Raw genomic sequence first — 16908 nt, 5'->3', positions numbered from 1 at the left:
CGATCATCGATTTTAAAGTCGTGGTTTGCCTCTAGTTGATTAATTGCAAATTGGGTACTGATTTTATCTAATTGAGAAGTCGCGGTGGTGACTATAATTTAGTTTAGCTTTATCTTTGTTGGGTATTGTTTAATTAAATCTTAGTTGCTGGGTGTGTTGATTCGTGTTGTGGACTTAAGTTATCTCCTTTAGCTGTCTGTCTATTATCAAGTCCGTTTAGTTGGCATTTGTAGCTCTTTGGAGTTCTTTGGGGTGTTTTGTATCCTCTCCCCCGGTTTGGAACCAATGTCTTCCTCTACCGACTGTCATATCTTTCTTGAAGCTTTTGCTTGTGCTCATGTTAATAATGGGTTTATGGAAGGTAATGGGGAGAGGATGTTGGGCTGTTTTATGAATCTTCAAGGGTCGCCTTTATTCGAGGTGAAGGAGCTTAAAGATAAGGGAAATGATTTTTTTAGGCAAACTTTTTTTGACAGGGCCGCAGCATGTTACGATGAAGCTTGTAAACTTCTGGGTTTGAGTTTGGGAGTTGTTGAAGGTGAAGATATCCCATTTTTATCTGACCTTGCAGTGTCCCTTAACTCTAATCTCGCTGCTTGTGCCCTTAAGCTTGGGGAATACAGAGCTGCTGTTGATTTGTGCTCTATGATTTTGGACACATTTCCTCGTAATGTCAAGGCGCTTTTTCGTAGGGCGGTAGCATTTATGAAGTTGAAAAGATTTTTGGAAGCTGAATTGGATTTGGTCGAAGCTTTGGTGGTCGAACCTAGGAACAACGATGTTTTGAGAGAACTAGCTGTGGTAAAAGGTCACCTTCTCATTAAGGAAAATGGTAAAAGAGTTTTGGATGTCGCTCCTGTGGTTGGCGTGGATGAGAACTGCAAAAAGCCTGTCTATGTTTCAGAAGTTTCAGAAGCTGATATGAGTAAAAAAAGATAATGGAAGTGTGAACATGGAGGTGATGGAAGATCAGAGTGATATGTGTATGAAAGATATTGATAGTGTGGATACGGAGGTGACAGATACTCAAAGTACTTGTGGTATAGATTTGAATGCTCATTTGAATGCTCATCTTGAGGAGAGTGAGCATATTTCTAATAAGTCAGCTCTTCAGTTTATCAAAAAGGGTGGAGGAAATTCTCGACTAAGGATCCCCGAACAATCCTATCAAAAGCTCCTTGAAGGTAAAAAGTTGAGCTTTTACCATAAAAGGGAATTGTCAACCATAACAATTCGGATCCTTAATATTGAGGCAACTAAGGAGAGAGGCGCTACTAAGAAGAAGAGGAGGAGAAGGCATCCTAAAAAGCGGAATTCTAAGACGGTTATCATGTCTGAAGACATAACTTCTTCGAACACCATCAATGTTAACCATGTTATTCATTGCATTAGTGCAAGTGCGTCCTCGAGTTGTTCCGTAAATTCGAGTGCGACCTCTTTTTGTGACAACTTTTCTGCCCCCGGTACTCAAAACCTCCAAGATAACATGAAGGCTATTGCGCATGATACAAGCTTGCCCGGTCCTTTGGTGAACGACAATGCCACCTCAATTTGCTCTCAAGTTCAGCATGATCCTAATGACCATCAACCTTTTATTTTTTCAGCTTGTCCTACGATATGTAAGATCTCTTCAGTTGATAATCTATCGTGCACCCCAACTACGTCTATGCTTTGCAGGTACCCCTTTAATCACCGTGTGAACGAGAAAAGGAGAATTGCTATCTCAAAGAAGAATCATAGCCAAGGGGATGAATCTCCAAGACACAATTCATCTACTTTCACTACAAGTAGATATTCCTCCCATAAATTTCTACGTTCTCGTGGCGTAAGTGTGTCTTGTTGTAGGTACTCCTTCGACGCTCAGTTGATTAAGAAGAGAAAAGAAATGTCCATTCAATCGCCCAGCTCCGATCGTCCCTTCATGAAGCCTACTTTGTTAATCAACCACATCCTTAGTTTAGCTTCTTATTCGAATAATGTAATAATAAAATCCGACTCCGAGAGTCGGGTTAGTAGTGTGTAAGTACATTATCTTTACTGCTGCCAAAAAAAAAAGACTGAAAATTCTAATTTAGCTACACATGTGCACATATGCATATCTTGTTTTGTTACTCTCTTCATTTTAGCTGTAGTTTGATAGACATGCTTATGCATGTTAAGCTAAGCGTAGGACATCTGTTTGATTTTTATTAAATTTGTTTTTGGATAACTTAGGTTGGTGTAGTTTCAGATGTTCTTGGGCCTTGAACTTATTTGACTTTCTGTTGGATTTGCTTAATTTTCGCTTGTTTTCGTGTTTATATTATCTGCCTCTATACATGTTTGGAACTTTGGCAATGACATGGATCACCATGATATTAGCAGGTGTCCACATAGCTTCTGTTTTGAAATTTGGTTGAAATGTGTTTTACGATTGTCCTTCAAGCATGCTATAAGGATTAGGAATGGTGTTTTTGTACAATCTTTCTATTTGGTGTTGATAACAATCATAAGGTTATACGTTCTGATGTAGTGATGTTATGTTGTAGGATCCATCTTCAAAGTTAATCTTCTTTTCAGTTTTGTAGCTGATATATAATACTACTACCATGTACCCTCGAGAAAGCCTTATGAGTCTTCTTTTATTGTAGAAAATTACTATAATAATAGAACATAAATAGAGTAATATTCTCTCTTGGAGCGTAAAGAAGGACAAAATTTTGTGTAAGGTTCTTGATGAACTACACCATGCTACACTCACTTAATTTGAGCCTATGGTGTACCCATGAGATGGAAAAGGATCGTGAGGTAATATTTATTGTTGTCAATTTTTTTATTTCTTAAAAATCCCACAAAAAATTGACAAAAATGAATAGACTTACATCTATACCCTCTCAAAAATCAAATAAGTTCAAGGCCCAAGAACATACGAGAATGCACGTGTCTGTTTATTGTTCTTTCATAAAACGACATGTTAAACAACCGTAATTTTTGGATAACTTATGTTTTTGTTTCTATCGAAACTGGATTTATATGAGTATGCAATATTAACTATACGTTATTTTGTTTGTCACTTGGACTGTACGTTTATGTTTATTGTTTTTTCATAAAATAACGTGGCAAGCAATCCTAATTTTTGGGTAACACAATTTCCGTTTTTTTTTTTTTGGAAAAAAAAGATTTATATGAGTCGATAATAGTTATGTCTATAGTATAGATTTTTCGGAGAAGATGATGTAAACGCGAGTGTGATTTAGCCGTCAGAAAATGGTTTTTACCTAATAAGTATTGATGTACTATTTTTTCTGTATTTTTTTATTGGTGTTGTTATTAGTTAAGCATGTGTAACGTATTCGAGTTTATTTTTATAAAATATAATATAATATTAAAAGGAAAAATTGACATCAATAATCCCAACTTTAACCATTCTTCTTAAAATAATCCAACCTATCATTAATCTCAATATAATCTCACCTTTACGCCATGTCTTCCAAAAACAATCCCTATGAAAATATGACCTACAATAACAGGTCGATTCCCTATTTCAATTCCATTCCATCTCCCTGCCTCCCTTAATCATCCTCTACTGCAACTATAACTCATCTTTTCCAACCTCCATAATCACCATTACACCATGCCCATCTCTGATCGATGCCGGCATTTAAAAGCGTTTAGCTTCGACAATTGTTATACACTCGTTTTTGCCGAATCGGCTTTGTCCTCTGAAACTCCGCCATTCTCATACACTATCTCCTCCGCTTTTCCCATTCAGTGTCTCTCAGTTTAATTCCCAAAATCTGTCATTCTTCTTTATTTTTTTCAAAAACTTTAATACCAACTTTTCTCAGACGATCCTTAGTATTTCAACTCACTCGATATATTTCCCAAAGAATCATCACTGAAATCCTCAATTCTTGTTCTCAGTATTTTCTTAATTAACTTAATTATATAAATTAAACTAATCACCTTATTACCCTACCATCATACTCTTAATATAATTGACCGATATTCAATTACGGTTATTCAAGTGCTGAGAATTGACGCTGGTGGTGATGGTGAATGGATTAAAGTGGGATAAGTGTTTGTAGTATCAAAGGAGAGAGGTGGAAGAAGTATGTGAAGAGTTAAATTCTGGAAAATAACAATGGCAGCCAATGTAAATGTTAGGAGTGTGATGGTAGGGTAAGACCAATGGGGATGACTTAACTCAGAAAAAGCAACCGGCTTAATAGGTAGCAAGTCATATGGCTTATTTGAAGAGGATAGGGTATAAAGATGGGATTATTATGAAATTAATGAAAGGTGAGATTATTATAAGAAGAAAGGTTAAAGGTGGGATTATTCTTGTCAATTATTCCCTTTATTAATCCAAAATCCGGGTTATTACGGTTGGTCAATTAGGGTCACAATTGAAGCTACTCAAATCAATTCGAGATTTGTAATTCGTTCAACTTCACACGAAATCAAACCCTAGCTTCATTCAATTCAACATCAATTCAGTATGTGTTTCCTCTCTCATTTCCTTTATCTTTTCTTTTTCTCTGTACTTTGTCTTATTTCTGGTTTTGATTTTTTTAATATTTGCTTGATTTGGGAAATTTAATTTGATGATTTTCGTCAAAGTTAGGAATTTTGTTTGTGTAACCTAATTCCCAAATTATATACTTGCTATTCGAGTGATGTATGTGTTGGGTTAAGAATACCATACCAGTTGCATGATGAATGTTGGTGAATTTTCAGGTGAAGAAGTAAGATGCTGTCTGGGGTTAAGTTCATTCCCCGAGATCAAATTGATACGGTAATTACTAATTATTGCTAATGCTGATACAATTGCGTCTGCTTAACATATACTCCCTCCGTCCCGGTCATTTGTTTACCTATTCCATATTGTGGTGTCTCAGTCAATTGTTTAGCTTTCTATAGTAGGAATGCCTTTGATGAGTAATTTGATCCTCCACACTCAATTTGGTCCACTTGTCATCTAATAATTGACCCCCTAAACCAAAGGTAAACAAATGACCTGGACGGAGGGAGTATTAGGTTGTGGGATATGTGCATGTTTACATTTGCTCTATATGTTTACTCAGGAAAAAACTGTAGAATTGAGGGGTAATGAAAAAGGTGGTAGCGGAAAATCGAGTAGTAGGAAGGAGAAAAGCAGGAGGAAGAAAAGGAGTTCAGGGTATGGTAGTTCTGATGATGAGGGGTTAGAGAGAATTAAGAAAGGGTCTAGAAAAAAGAAGTGGTATTCTTCGGATGAGTACTCAGATTCACCAGCTTCTGGAGAGGATGATGAGAGTGGCGGTGGTTCTTTGAGCGATGAGAAGAAGCATAGGAGAAAGCGAAAAGATAAATGTCGGGTGGCAGATGAGAGTGTGAAGAAGTCGTCAAAAAGGAGCAAAAAGGAGTATTCTTCTGAAGATTTCTCTTCGTCTGATAGTCAAGATGACTGTAGAGGAAAAAGAACAGGGAGGAGTAAGAATACAAAAGAAGGTACATACTGTTTGCTATTTCTGCTGCCAAACTTTGATATTATGTGGTTTTGGATCAAATGGAATATAACAAAATCGCGCCCAGTGAACTGATTGTGCTTCTTTTTATTGTGAAGTAGTAATCCTTCCATGCAATTATCTATCCAATTTTCATTGTTGGTTTTCTAAAAACAGCCTCTCGGTGTTAACACAAGCTTAGGGTTGTGTATATATTAGATATCACTTACCTCATTATTTGTGGGAGTCCTTGAGACATTGTGGTGGCGTTGTCATTATATTGATCAATAGCTTCATTTTAGATTTTAGCTTACTTGAAATGTGTTTGATTCTTCCGTTGCTTTTTCGTCGAAAATAGATGGTAAAGGAGGTTCCCCGAGCAACATTGAGATTGTGAGAAAAGAGATGGGCTTAGATTGGATGCTTAGACCCGAAGATAGGCCCAAGAAGACAACCAATGAAGAGCAACCCGTGGAGTCTCTAAGCAAAGAGGTAGGCTAATGTCTTTTGCTTAAACCCATAGAATAATAGATAGACATATCTGATATGGGTTATGACTTGTGAATTATGATTGAGGTTATGATTTGCTTTTAGTGGTAGCTAGAACTGTAAACATGATTGATTTATTAATAGCCAAAGTGATACAGTATCACTGTAAGAGCTCTTGCCCTATAATTATATTTAAGCAGTGACCAGTGAGCTATTACTTATGTGCTTTTGGTGTGTAGTATTGAATTTCACGTCATAGTGGTATTGCTCACATGTTTCAGTTGGTTGAGTTTTACTTGGAATCTGTTATATAACTATATTGTAATTTTGGAGTATTTACCAACTATTTTCTCAGCCAGTAAAGGTGAATCCCAAAGAAATGAATCCTTACTGGAAAAACGATGGAATTGGGTACCCTGAAGACGCAGATCAAACAAAGGCTAGTCATGACAAACTTTTGTCATCTTCTCTAGTCGGTGATGGTGGAGCAAGCTGGAGATTGAAAGCTTTGAAGCGTGCAAAGGAGCAGGCAACACGTGAAGGGCTGGATCTTAAAGAAGTATGTTTCGTTTTAGATTCATCAACAACTATTGTTATATACTCCCTCTGTTACACTTTTTTATTCCCCTTAACTTTGGGCACTGATATTAAGGCAATGAATAAACAACACTTAATGGAGATGCAAGTCGACTGACCTAGCAATATGGTTTACCCATCATGTTAATTATTTCCTTTGTGTAATTAATTTACCACTACTAACCAATGTCTTCAACTCCTCCTTTAAACCCATTTCATCCTTAAACCAAGCACCAGCACGATCACAATATGCGCCAACTACCACTGACACCAGCTACTGTCACCGCCTCAGTTTGACTAGGTTCACTCACACTCACTGCTGGTGGTTGAAGGGAAGCCCGATCATGTTTGTGGAGGAGATTAATGAGAGGGGGGTCGAGAAGAAGTTGTGCTTTGAAGTGGAAGATTCTGTAAGTCAGAAGATGTTGACACACTGGTGGTCCTGCTAGGAGGACGATGAGGTATTATAGCTTGGAAGGAGAGAGACGTCAGGGAAAAGGGAGAAGAGAGAGAAAGAGACTTTGTTAGCAATACGGGAAGGAGAGAGATACGTTGCTGGCAGTGGGGGGAGGAGACAGAGGGTTGGTGGCGACGACATACAGGGGCAACGGTTAAGGCAAAGAGTGAGAGGTTGATTTAAGATTAAATGAAGTTTGTTTAGTTTAGTTAAGCAAAATTTATTATGTTAATACCTGTAGTTAGATAACAGAAGACACTTATTGAGAAATTGATAAATGTCATTTTTGGTCAAGACAATGTGTCTATTTTTGATAAAAGGGAATGCGAAGATGTAAGAAAACATCGAAATATGAAAAGGACGAAAATAAAAGAAAAACAAAAGGTATAATTTATTTTTCTAACACTTTAACGGATATGTTATATTTATTTTTTCTGACGCTTAATTTGATGTATTTAGGTTGTTCAAGAAAGGTGGGGAGATCTGGGCCATCTTGCGGTGTCTGTTGCATCCCGTCGTGCAGCAGCTCCTCGTGCACATTTGCATGCCATCAAGTCTCGCCAGGTGGGAGCAAATGATAAAATTGATTCCAACTCTGTAAATCAAAGTGAAAGACATACAGAAAAGGTGATGTTCAAACTTTGGTGATGGCACATTGGCACCCATTTATGTTCGCCCACCATGTGCCTTTGTTTTTGACCACATGATGTGTGTTCTTTTTGTACTGATATTGATTGTTTTTTTTTTTTCCATTTTCCATTAGCTACTTGATCCTCTGATTTCACCAGGCTTTTTTGCCGTCTCAGTTTTGATAATATTGCTAATAATTGTGTCTATGGTAGTTTGTGCTGTAAGCACGTAACCTTACAGATGTCAATGTTTCACACCGATTCTAGATTTACTAGAGTAACAAGACATCTATAGTGTGAAATGTGAATATTAGCCTTTAATTTGACTCTCTGTGAATATTTCAAGTGTTTGTTCCTAGGGCGAAATCGGAAGATCAACCTAGGAACCTCATATCCAAGCTTGATTTTTGTTTGACATAAATGCTTGTCATATTTTTCCATTAGCTCAATGGATAAACCTTTCACTTCTGCTCACTAGATTAATTGATAAGCCTCTTAATTTTGCAATGTTGATGAATTTTCATTTTGTAGGTCCCGGGACGTGAATATCTGAAAGATGTTTCTGTCCGCCATCCTGAAATGAGGGCGCCAAAAGCCCATGATTCGTTATCATGGGGAAGAAGAAAGGGTCAAAATATGCATAGCAAGGATGCTGAACTTATTTCGAGTACTATTTCCAGCATAAATAAGTTTGCTAATGATGGAAATTTTATGAGTAAAGTCATGATAAAGCAAAATGAAGCTGAATGTAGTACCCAAGATGCTGTGAAGTGTGAAGAAACTCGAAAGGCAGAATGCAGCTCAACAGTGCAGAAAACCAGCGACCATAAACAACCTTTGAGCGCTAATCAGATTGCAGCAAAGGCTATGCAACTGCGATTAAAAGGAAAGCATGAGGAGGCTGACAGACTTCTGGTGAGATTTTTTGGCATTATTTATCTTTGACTTGGTCTAGTTTCTTATCTAGCATCCGCCATCAATCCCCCTTTCCCCAAAGAGAATCACCAAGAAAATTTTGTTTAGTGTTGTATTTACCTTCCCATGTACTATAGAGAGTACATTATCATCCTCTTATTTTTTCTTTTGCCCTCTCAATTTTTAACACATCATTTTCTCTATGACCCACAATCATTTCCACTATCTTCATCCTCTTCTTATATATTTTTGTTCACAATAGAGAGGATCCTCTTATCTATCCTCTACCATTTTAATTATATTTTAACTTCTATTAAAATGAAAAAATAAAATGTAAATATTAAAATTAAAAAAATATAATTGGCTAGTTGGCCCAAGGGCCAATGTTCCACTTCCTCTAATTTTAGAGCATGTACAATAGAGTATGAAATGATCCTCTTATTTTTTCATTCCCCCACTATTTTTAGGACACCTCAATTTATTTTTCATTTACTTTATTTTTCATTTTCACCATCCTCTTCCTTAAATCTTCTCTTATTTTTTACTACAATAGAGAGGATCCTCTAAAATTATTATTCTTAAGAAAGATGCACCCATACTCATTCAATATGAATTGCTAGTATTCTGCTTAGGTCTGAAAATTTGAGTGTGTGATACTCCTCAAAGATAAAGGCTAGCAATTATTTTAGGGACACACTAAATAGGAGACGACACTTTTGTTTTGGTCATGCAGTTTAAAGCTAACCAAAGGACCTCAACTAGGCTTTAGCAAAAACAGTACCGATTTTGAACATAGACATAGGCGTCATTAATCATCATACCATTGCTTTGAGATATCTCCATAAAAAGGCCGGGTTAAATGTATTTGTTTCACTAACTGGGGTTTTCTTTTCCAGAAAGAAGCTGAAAACACTAAAGTTGACCAAAGTGCAGGAGAGAGAATATCAAAGCTTAGAAATGACGTCAGTTCAAGCAGGTACACTTGCAATTTTCTATATTTATATGTGGTTTTACTTATTTACTGTTCAAATTTTAAAGAATGGAATGTGGCGTTTGAAGGCATTTCTATTATTTAATCATTTCAAAGCTTAGAAATGATGTCTCGTTTAGAGTTGAGCGCAGATTGGATCCGATTCAGATTGGGTTTTGGATCTGGTATCCATATCCGAAGTTGTCCAATATTGATTTCCATTTCCAGTTTGAAAATGTTTGGATATCTGGAATTTGAATATCTGAAAACATAGTGGATATATTTGAACTATAGAACTTCGTTTTGTTTTTCATTTGGAAATATTTTCTTGATTTGTACTCTACAATACTCTAATTGTGGCTTTGTTATGAGTGGGGAATTTTGCCGCCCTCCGAACCCGGACTGGACCGGACCAGACCGATATTGATCAACCAAATTTTCCAATCATTCTCAACTAAAAATTAATTAAACTTATAAGTTAGATTACGAATATAAAAGAATACTCATAATCTAAGGAATCACTGTATTCATCAGGGTAGTGGGCATCATCTTGTTGCCGTCTTGATTTTGGATCGGCATCTAGATTTGGGCCATTAAGGCACCAGAGTGAAAGTAAATGAGGGAGTAATATACTAAGATTAGTGTAAATTGTTAAGAGGAAGAGAGGAGGAGATGAAGAGTTGGTGTTGTACACTGGGAGTATACTGATGGTTGTTTAAGAAAAGGAGAAGATAAATAACTGAGAGTTTGAGGACAGTGAACCATAAAAGTTGTACAAAGAAACAAATTTTATGAGACCGTGAAAATTTATCTTATGTCCCGGAGACTGGATCCGACTGCCTGCAGTCCGTGTCGGTCTTGTACAGCAGGTCCGGGTCAGTCCGGTTTTCCTGTCTGGGCCACATATTGAACAGCCCTCCTAACATCCTAGTTTGGATCAGATTTTGGAATATTCTGACTTTTAGTTTGGTCCTAATAAATTACTTGTTTAATGGCCTTTATGTTTCTCATGATCACTACTACATGTACGATTTTTCAGATATGCTGCACAAGAAAAAAGGCTGCAGCAAAAGAGCAAGGAAGATGATAGTGACATTCATTTGGCTCAAACTATAATGAAGAATAAGAAATATAATGTGTCCACTCAAGCTGACGACGAATATGAGTATGATGGAGCGCCAAGCAGAAAGAGCAGGAGGAAAGGTGATGGGAATACACCGAAAGCCGGGAAAATCATGGGGAAGCGCATTGTTACCCAGCAGGAGCGCTGTTTATTTTGTTTTGAGAATCCACAGAGACCTAAACATTTAGTGGTAGCAATAGCAAACTTCGCATACCTAATGCTGCCGCAATTCACACCAGTTGCTCCTGGTCATTGCTGTATAGTAACAACGCAGGTAACTGTCTGTTTACTTCCTTATGATAGCTTTTCCTTGAGTAATTATTCTCTTTGCAACAAACATATTGAACAGTCTTCTAGCATGGTACCTGACCAATAGGAAAATAACCCAAAAAAAAAAAAAAATACTGTGAATTATTCGAGATTTGATTTTTGACAACCTGACACGGAGTACTTTATCATGGCTTGCATATTTGTGTCGAACATAAGTCAAATTATATCTGTTCATTATTATAATATTATCATCGGAGATTGGGCCGTCTAAATAAACCATGTATGAGACTTTTTATCTGGCATTCAGGCCTATACTTCCTCCTGTACAACAAGGTGACTTCATCTTATGCCTATTTGACTAAGATTCCTGACTTCCATCTTATGTTCATATCTTATCAACAGCATGAACTAGCCACTAGAATGGTGGATGATAATGTTTGGGATGAAATTCGCAACTTCAAGAAATGCCTGATTATGATGTTTGCAAAGCAAGGTAAAGAAGTGATCTTTTTGGAAACAGTTCTCTGGCTGGCCCAACAACGTCGTCATTGCTTGATTGAATGCATTCCTTTGCCAGGGGATATTGCAAAAGACGGGCCTCTGTATTTCAAAAAGGTCGGTTCTCTACTATTACTCGAATTGTATGCCATGAATAGTTGACCTTATGTCTCTCAGTGGCTAAATCACTGAGGACGTAGCCTGTATATGAAATCTTCCACTCTTATAATAATCTCTTGGAATATGGTTTCATGTTAATTATTATGAAAAATATTTATGTTTTTTGACTAAAATGAAACACCCGAGTGTCCTATCCATGTCTTAAGTGTCGAGTTTCCGACGGGCATGCGAGATAATATTGAAGAGTCCAAGTAACATAGATTAACCCTATTAACTTGATGCCACGTTTGGGGCATATCATACAAGCAACAAGCCAATCCCATGGTAATATTTTAATGAGACCTCACCTCATATTTCTGCTGAAGCCCTTTTCTTGTGGAGATTTTTATAATGCTGTTTCTTTTTGATATATTTATTCTTGAATCTTGATTCAAGCCCATATTTCTTCTGTTAAATTATTCTCGACTGTGTGGCCATATTTTTATTCTTCCAGGCAATTGACGAGGCGGAATCGGAATGGAGTCAGCACAACGCAAAGAAATTAATCGACACTAGCCAAAAGGGACTGCGTGCCTCGATTCCCAAGAACTTCCCTTACGTCCATGTCGAGTTTGGACTGAACAAGGGATTTGTCCATGTGATTGATGATGAATCACAGTTCAAGAGTAGTTTCGGCCTCAATGTTATTAGAGGCATGCTTCAATCTAAAGATGAAGATATGTACCGTCGGAGGAGGTATGAATCGATAGAAGTTCAAAAGCAAGCAGTTGCCGAGTTCTCCAAGGATTGGGGACCGTTTGATTGGACAAAACAACTCGACTGAGTTCAACCAGTCTCACATTATAAAAACTTGGAAGAGAGAAACAAACCATTCTATGCTGTTTTCTTCTTTTAATAGTGAGGTTGAGGGCTTGATGGGATGCATTAACAGTCTTACAGACTTATGCAAGACATAGCAGTCTTAGGTAGCCGAGTTAGTGACCGTCATTGTATGGTATTAGATTGATCTTTTCCTTTTTATCTAGACTTTGTACAGTGTACAAGAACTGGTGATCTCTTGAAAAGAGTACAAATTTTGACAGTATGATTAATTTGATTGAATGATTCTCAACTTATATGATTTCAATTGAAAGCGTCTTTGCACCGAAGAACTTGGTATGTGAGCTACAATTGTAATGCTAACGACAACCATGTGCACTTAGATCAACTGGTGAGGGGTTGTTGCAGTTTAACCAGAGGTCTCGGGTTCGAGCCTTGGGAATGCAACAATGTTAAAACTCATGATGGAGAGCTTTATCGCCCTTAAGGTTCTACCCGGCTCGAATCCGGATGATTTGTACCAAAAAAGGAAAAAACAATTCCGTTCCCCAATAATTTTATCAGTTAAAGCGGCTGACATTTGTGTTTACCCTCGGCATAGAGGAAGTATCATAGCAATATTACAAAATTACAGCATAGAAGAAGTATCATCGCCAATACAGGTCACCAAAATGTTGATAAAATAACATTTTCATGATCATTTAATTACGAAGCACTACGTATTATACAACTTTCAATAACTTCCTTAACAAAATCGACACTATCGAACACAAATACAATACTTGGGGAGAGACGATCGATTTCCATCGAAGTTTATCGCAAGTTGTTTCTGAAGGAAGTGTTGAAGAGGGAGAAGATGAATGGAAGATTGGGAGGAGGGAGGCAACCGATGGGAACACCGTCAATGGGGTGGTCATGCGTAGTGGTGGTTTTCTCACTACTCGCCGGTGCTTCCATTGTTCACAACATCTATAAACCTGACCTTGTATGTCCTCTACTTTTCCTTATTTCCTCCCATCTATTTCATGCACACTAACTGTTTGATGAAATGTCCCTTTGACTTTTTGCATGAATACAATGTCTTAAGACTCTTAGGTAGGATTGATTGCTTTCTTATTTATGCACCTGATGGTATTGTTGTTGCGCAATGTAGTATAACAATCAATTTCGGCTTCTTTTTTCTCAGACGTTGCCGCCTATGGAAGAAGTGACCAAAGATAAGCAGCAAGACAAACAATGAGCTGATGAAGTTTGTTCTATTTTACTTAGTCTTTTGTTTTCACATTGTTCTGTGGTTTATGAATATTGAATGATTGTCATTGATAGATATTGCTTTAAAGCTAGATGTGTGGAATGTTTACACAAAATCAAGTATTCACACATATTCCATCAGTTAATAATTAAATGTCGACAATTTCATTGATGCTTTTGATATCGGTAAAAGGGCTCAATCATTTCTTGGCTGTGGTTGTAATCGACTAAAATTACTCCCTAATCTCGGTGAAGAAGACTACTCTCCTGTAGAAGCATCAGCATCCTGTATCATATTTTATGAAATGGTGCTGTATCAAATACGGTATCAAAATTTTTTAGTATGTTTTTATTTCTTTGTTTTCTTTTCATCATTTTACCTACATTAACTAACTGTTAAAAGATGGAATTATGTTAGTTGATCTTGAATCATTTTGGAATTGAAAATTGTTGGTATTGTTTTTGCGAGGGACTTGTCGTCATGGACAGGCCCTCTCTATTAAGCAAAAAATGTTTTTTTGCCATACCAAATGTAAATAACTCAACCAGCTTTCCACAAGTACTTCTTTCTTTGCAACTAGGTATTTACGTTTTACTATTAAATATTCCTCACAAATCAATACAAATTTAAACAAGCACATAGATGGAACTTTGGAAGTGAGTAACTTTGTGAAAAACTACACAAGTTTATCTGTTGACTAAAACTTGGGAAAAACGGTATCTTCATAAGTTATTGAGAGACCAATATTTAAAAACCATTTTATATATCTCAACCAAGGAATAGTTCCTCTAGCAACTCAAATCCTCAAATTTACCTATTTTAAATGTTTATTTTCCTGTCTCAATTATTTTTTACCTTTTATATTATTTGCAAAGAGTACTTTAATCAGAAGTAAACAAATAATTGAGACTGAAAGAGTATTATACATGCCTAAACATTTTTTTCCTAACATAGATACTTGTTGATTATAATGGAGAAAACACTACTAATACTCATGGTAGTCTTGATAAAATATTACAAAATGGTTTTATCTTTATTACTCCCTCCATACCACACCAATGGTAACATAGACCCATTTTTCTCATCACAAAAAGTGGGTCCATGTTATCATTGGTGTGGTTGTTGATTATAATGGAGAAAACACTACTAATACTCATGGTAGTCTTGATAAAATATTACAAAATGGTTTTATCTTTATTACTCCCTCCATACCACATCAATGGTAACATAGACCCATTTTTCTCCTCACAAAAAGTGGGTCCATGTTACCATTGGTGTGGTATGGAGGGAGTATATCAAAACGTCTTGCTTGTGACGGTCTCTTCAAAGAGACCTCTCACTTGCCCTCCCTATTTGCCCTACCACTTACCCGTTTATCTCACATTTCTTCAAAGTGACAGATTTTATCCGTCATAAATGAGTTATCTGTCACAAATGAAAATTTGTGTTATTATATAGTGTTCCCAAAACAATACTCCCTCCAATTTCCTATGTTGTTCCTCTTTCCCCTTTCCGTCCAATTTCATTGTTGTTCCCTCTTTCCTTTTTTTGGATAAGTTTGTGTGGTCAAAAATCAACTACATGAAAAAAAAAAAAAAGAAAAGGAACAGCATAGAAAATTGGACACTTGAGACAAATATTGGCAAGTAGTCGGCACTAGGGATGGCAGTGGGTCGGGGACCCGACCCAGACCCTGAGGGTCGGACCCTAACGGGTCGGGTATGGGTCTCATTTTTTCAGACCCAATGGGTATGGGTCGGGTATGGGTCTTAAGAAAATATTTCGGGTCCGGGTCTAAGTTATGAGACCCATACCCGACCCTTAGACCCTTTATTAAAGAAAAAAAATCAAAATTACAACTTTTCTGAATTCATACTGACAGACTGTAGAAACCCAACTAAAGTCTCTTTCTCTTCCCTCATCCCATAAAGTGATAAAACCCAACCAAACTCTTCTGACAATACCATCACTCCACCATTGACACAAGAAAACCACCACCACAGCACTGATACGCACGCAGCTGGCAACCACCTCTCTAATAGCCGGCAACCGACAACCACCATTAACGGCAGATTAATAAACTCATAATGTTAAAGTAGTATGATTTTTTTTTTTTTTAATATTATAGACCCCATAGCTATTAATCTTGTTATTAAAGTGGTGGCTTAAACTCGACCATGGGTAGACCCGAGACCCTACCCTTACCAATAGGGTCCGGGTATGGGTCCTCAAATTTTAGACCCTTGCGGGTCTGGGTCGGGTACGGGTCCAAAGGAAAAATCTCGGGTCGGGTCCGGGTCTAGGCGGACCCTACCCAGACCCTACCCATTGCCATCCCTAGTCGGCACTCCTACGATTTTTTCTTGGTACAAACTATAAAGGCAAAATACTCCTACAGTCACTGGGTAGTGGGTACTATAAAATATTATAAAACCGTTTTTGTGTTTATATATAGCGTTCCCAAAACAATAGTTTACACTTAAAAGACTAATTAATATTTAATTGGCAAGTACTCGGCAGTAGGGCTGAGCAAAAAATTCAATTATCCAAACTGATCCGATATTCGATCCGAATCTGATCCGAATTTTTGGATATCCGATCCGAAAGTTAAGTTTGGTTAGGATATCTGATCCGAAATCTTTGGTTTTGGTTTGGATATGGATATTAGAATTAAAACATTTGGATATCCGATCCGAAACTATAGTTTTCTAGTATAATTTCGAGAAATAAAATCTTACTCCCTCCTATTCCGAATAAGTGTCCCATTTGGACAATGGCACGAAAATTAAGGAATATAGTTAAAATAATGAAAATTATTGTATAAGGGTAAGAATTTATGAGTTAAATAATGAAAAATATTGAATATGATGGGTTATGGGTGGTTGTGGTGGTAAATAAAGGAAAGAGCTAAGGGTAGAAAAGTAAAAAAACCATGTCCAAATATGACAAATGGGACAGTTATGTGAATAGACGAAAATGGCAAATGGGATAGTTATTTAGAATAGGAGGGAGTATTTGATAGAACAACTTAATTAATATTCAAAATATTAGAGAAATATCTAGGTGGTACTTAAATTTTATGTCGAGAACATTGAAATAAGAATACTAAAGAAAATCATCATGTAAGACTATGAATATAATCGTGTTTCAAACTTAATTTTAAAGTAAATTCAAAAGTATGAATATCCGATGGGTATCCGCATCCGATCCGATTATTTTGGATACCCGAACATTGGATATCCGACACATTTGGTTTGGATATTGAATATCTAACTTCAGGATTTTTAATATGGATATCTGATCCGAACTAGCATTTTGGATC

The 16908-nt window shown here is 36.9% G+C and overlaps 2 protein-coding genes and 1 long non-coding RNA gene across 3 annotated transcripts; all 3 read left to right on the top strand.

Moving 5' to 3' along the window:
- Window positions 1–285: 285 nt before the first annotated feature.
- LOC141641450 (uncharacterized) lies at window positions 286–939 on the top strand. Its single transcript, XM_074450108.1, has one exon. The coding sequence runs from the start codon at window positions 286–288 to the stop codon at window positions 937–939; it is 654 nt and encodes a 217-aa protein (XP_074306209.1).
- Window positions 940–4310: 3371 nt separating this feature from the next.
- Window positions 4311–12662, top strand: LOC141643121 (uncharacterized). The gene is made up of 11 exons (XM_074452155.1): window positions 4311–4478; window positions 4720–4777; window positions 5067–5472; window positions 5827–5960; window positions 6313–6516; window positions 7450–7617; window positions 8151–8534; window positions 9431–9510; window positions 10544–10901; window positions 11300–11512; window positions 12009–12662. The coding sequence occupies exons 2-11, from the start codon at window positions 4733–4735 to the stop codon at window positions 12336–12338; spliced, it is 2322 nt and encodes a 773-aa protein (XP_074308256.1). The 5' UTR covers window positions 4311–4478; window positions 4720–4732; the 3' UTR covers window positions 12339–12662.
- Window positions 12663–12931: 269 nt separating this feature from the next.
- LOC141643122 (uncharacterized) lies at window positions 12932–13934 on the top strand. Its single transcript, XR_012543644.1, has 2 exons — window positions 12932–13319; window positions 13521–13934. It is a non-coding gene; the product is annotated as an uncharacterized LOC141643122 (long non-coding RNA).
- The last annotated feature ends 2974 nt before the right edge of the window (window positions 13935–16908 follow it).

The sequence above is a fragment of the Silene latifolia genome, chromosome 2 (genome assembly GCF_048544455.1).
Source record: "Silene latifolia isolate original U9 population chromosome 2, ASM4854445v1, whole genome shotgun sequence".
NCBI classification, from domain to species: domain Eukaryota; kingdom Viridiplantae; phylum Streptophyta; class Magnoliopsida; order Caryophyllales; family Caryophyllaceae; genus Silene; species Silene latifolia.
This window is presented reverse-complemented; position numbering and strand designations above follow the sequence as displayed.

What these genes read in the sequence shown, in the direction of transcription:
- LOC141641450 (XM_074450108.1), top strand. Translation starts at nt 286, where the DNA reads ATGTCTTCCTCTACCGACTGTCATATCTTTCTTGAAGCTTTTGCTTGT.
- LOC141643121 (XM_074452155.1), top strand. Translation starts at nt 4,733, where the DNA reads ATGCTGTCTGGGGTTAAGTTCATTCCCCGAGATCAAATTGATACG. An exon ending in TGGAGTCTCTAAGCAAAGAG is followed by an intron (nt 5,961 to 6,312) that starts GTAGGCTAATGT and finishes CTATTTTCTCAG; the next exon opens with CCAGTAAAGGTGAATCCCAA. An exon ending in AAGGGCTGGATCTTAAAGAA is followed by an intron (nt 6,517 to 7,449) that starts GTATGTTTCGTT and finishes TGATGTATTTAG; the next exon opens with GTTGTTCAAGAAAGGTGGGG.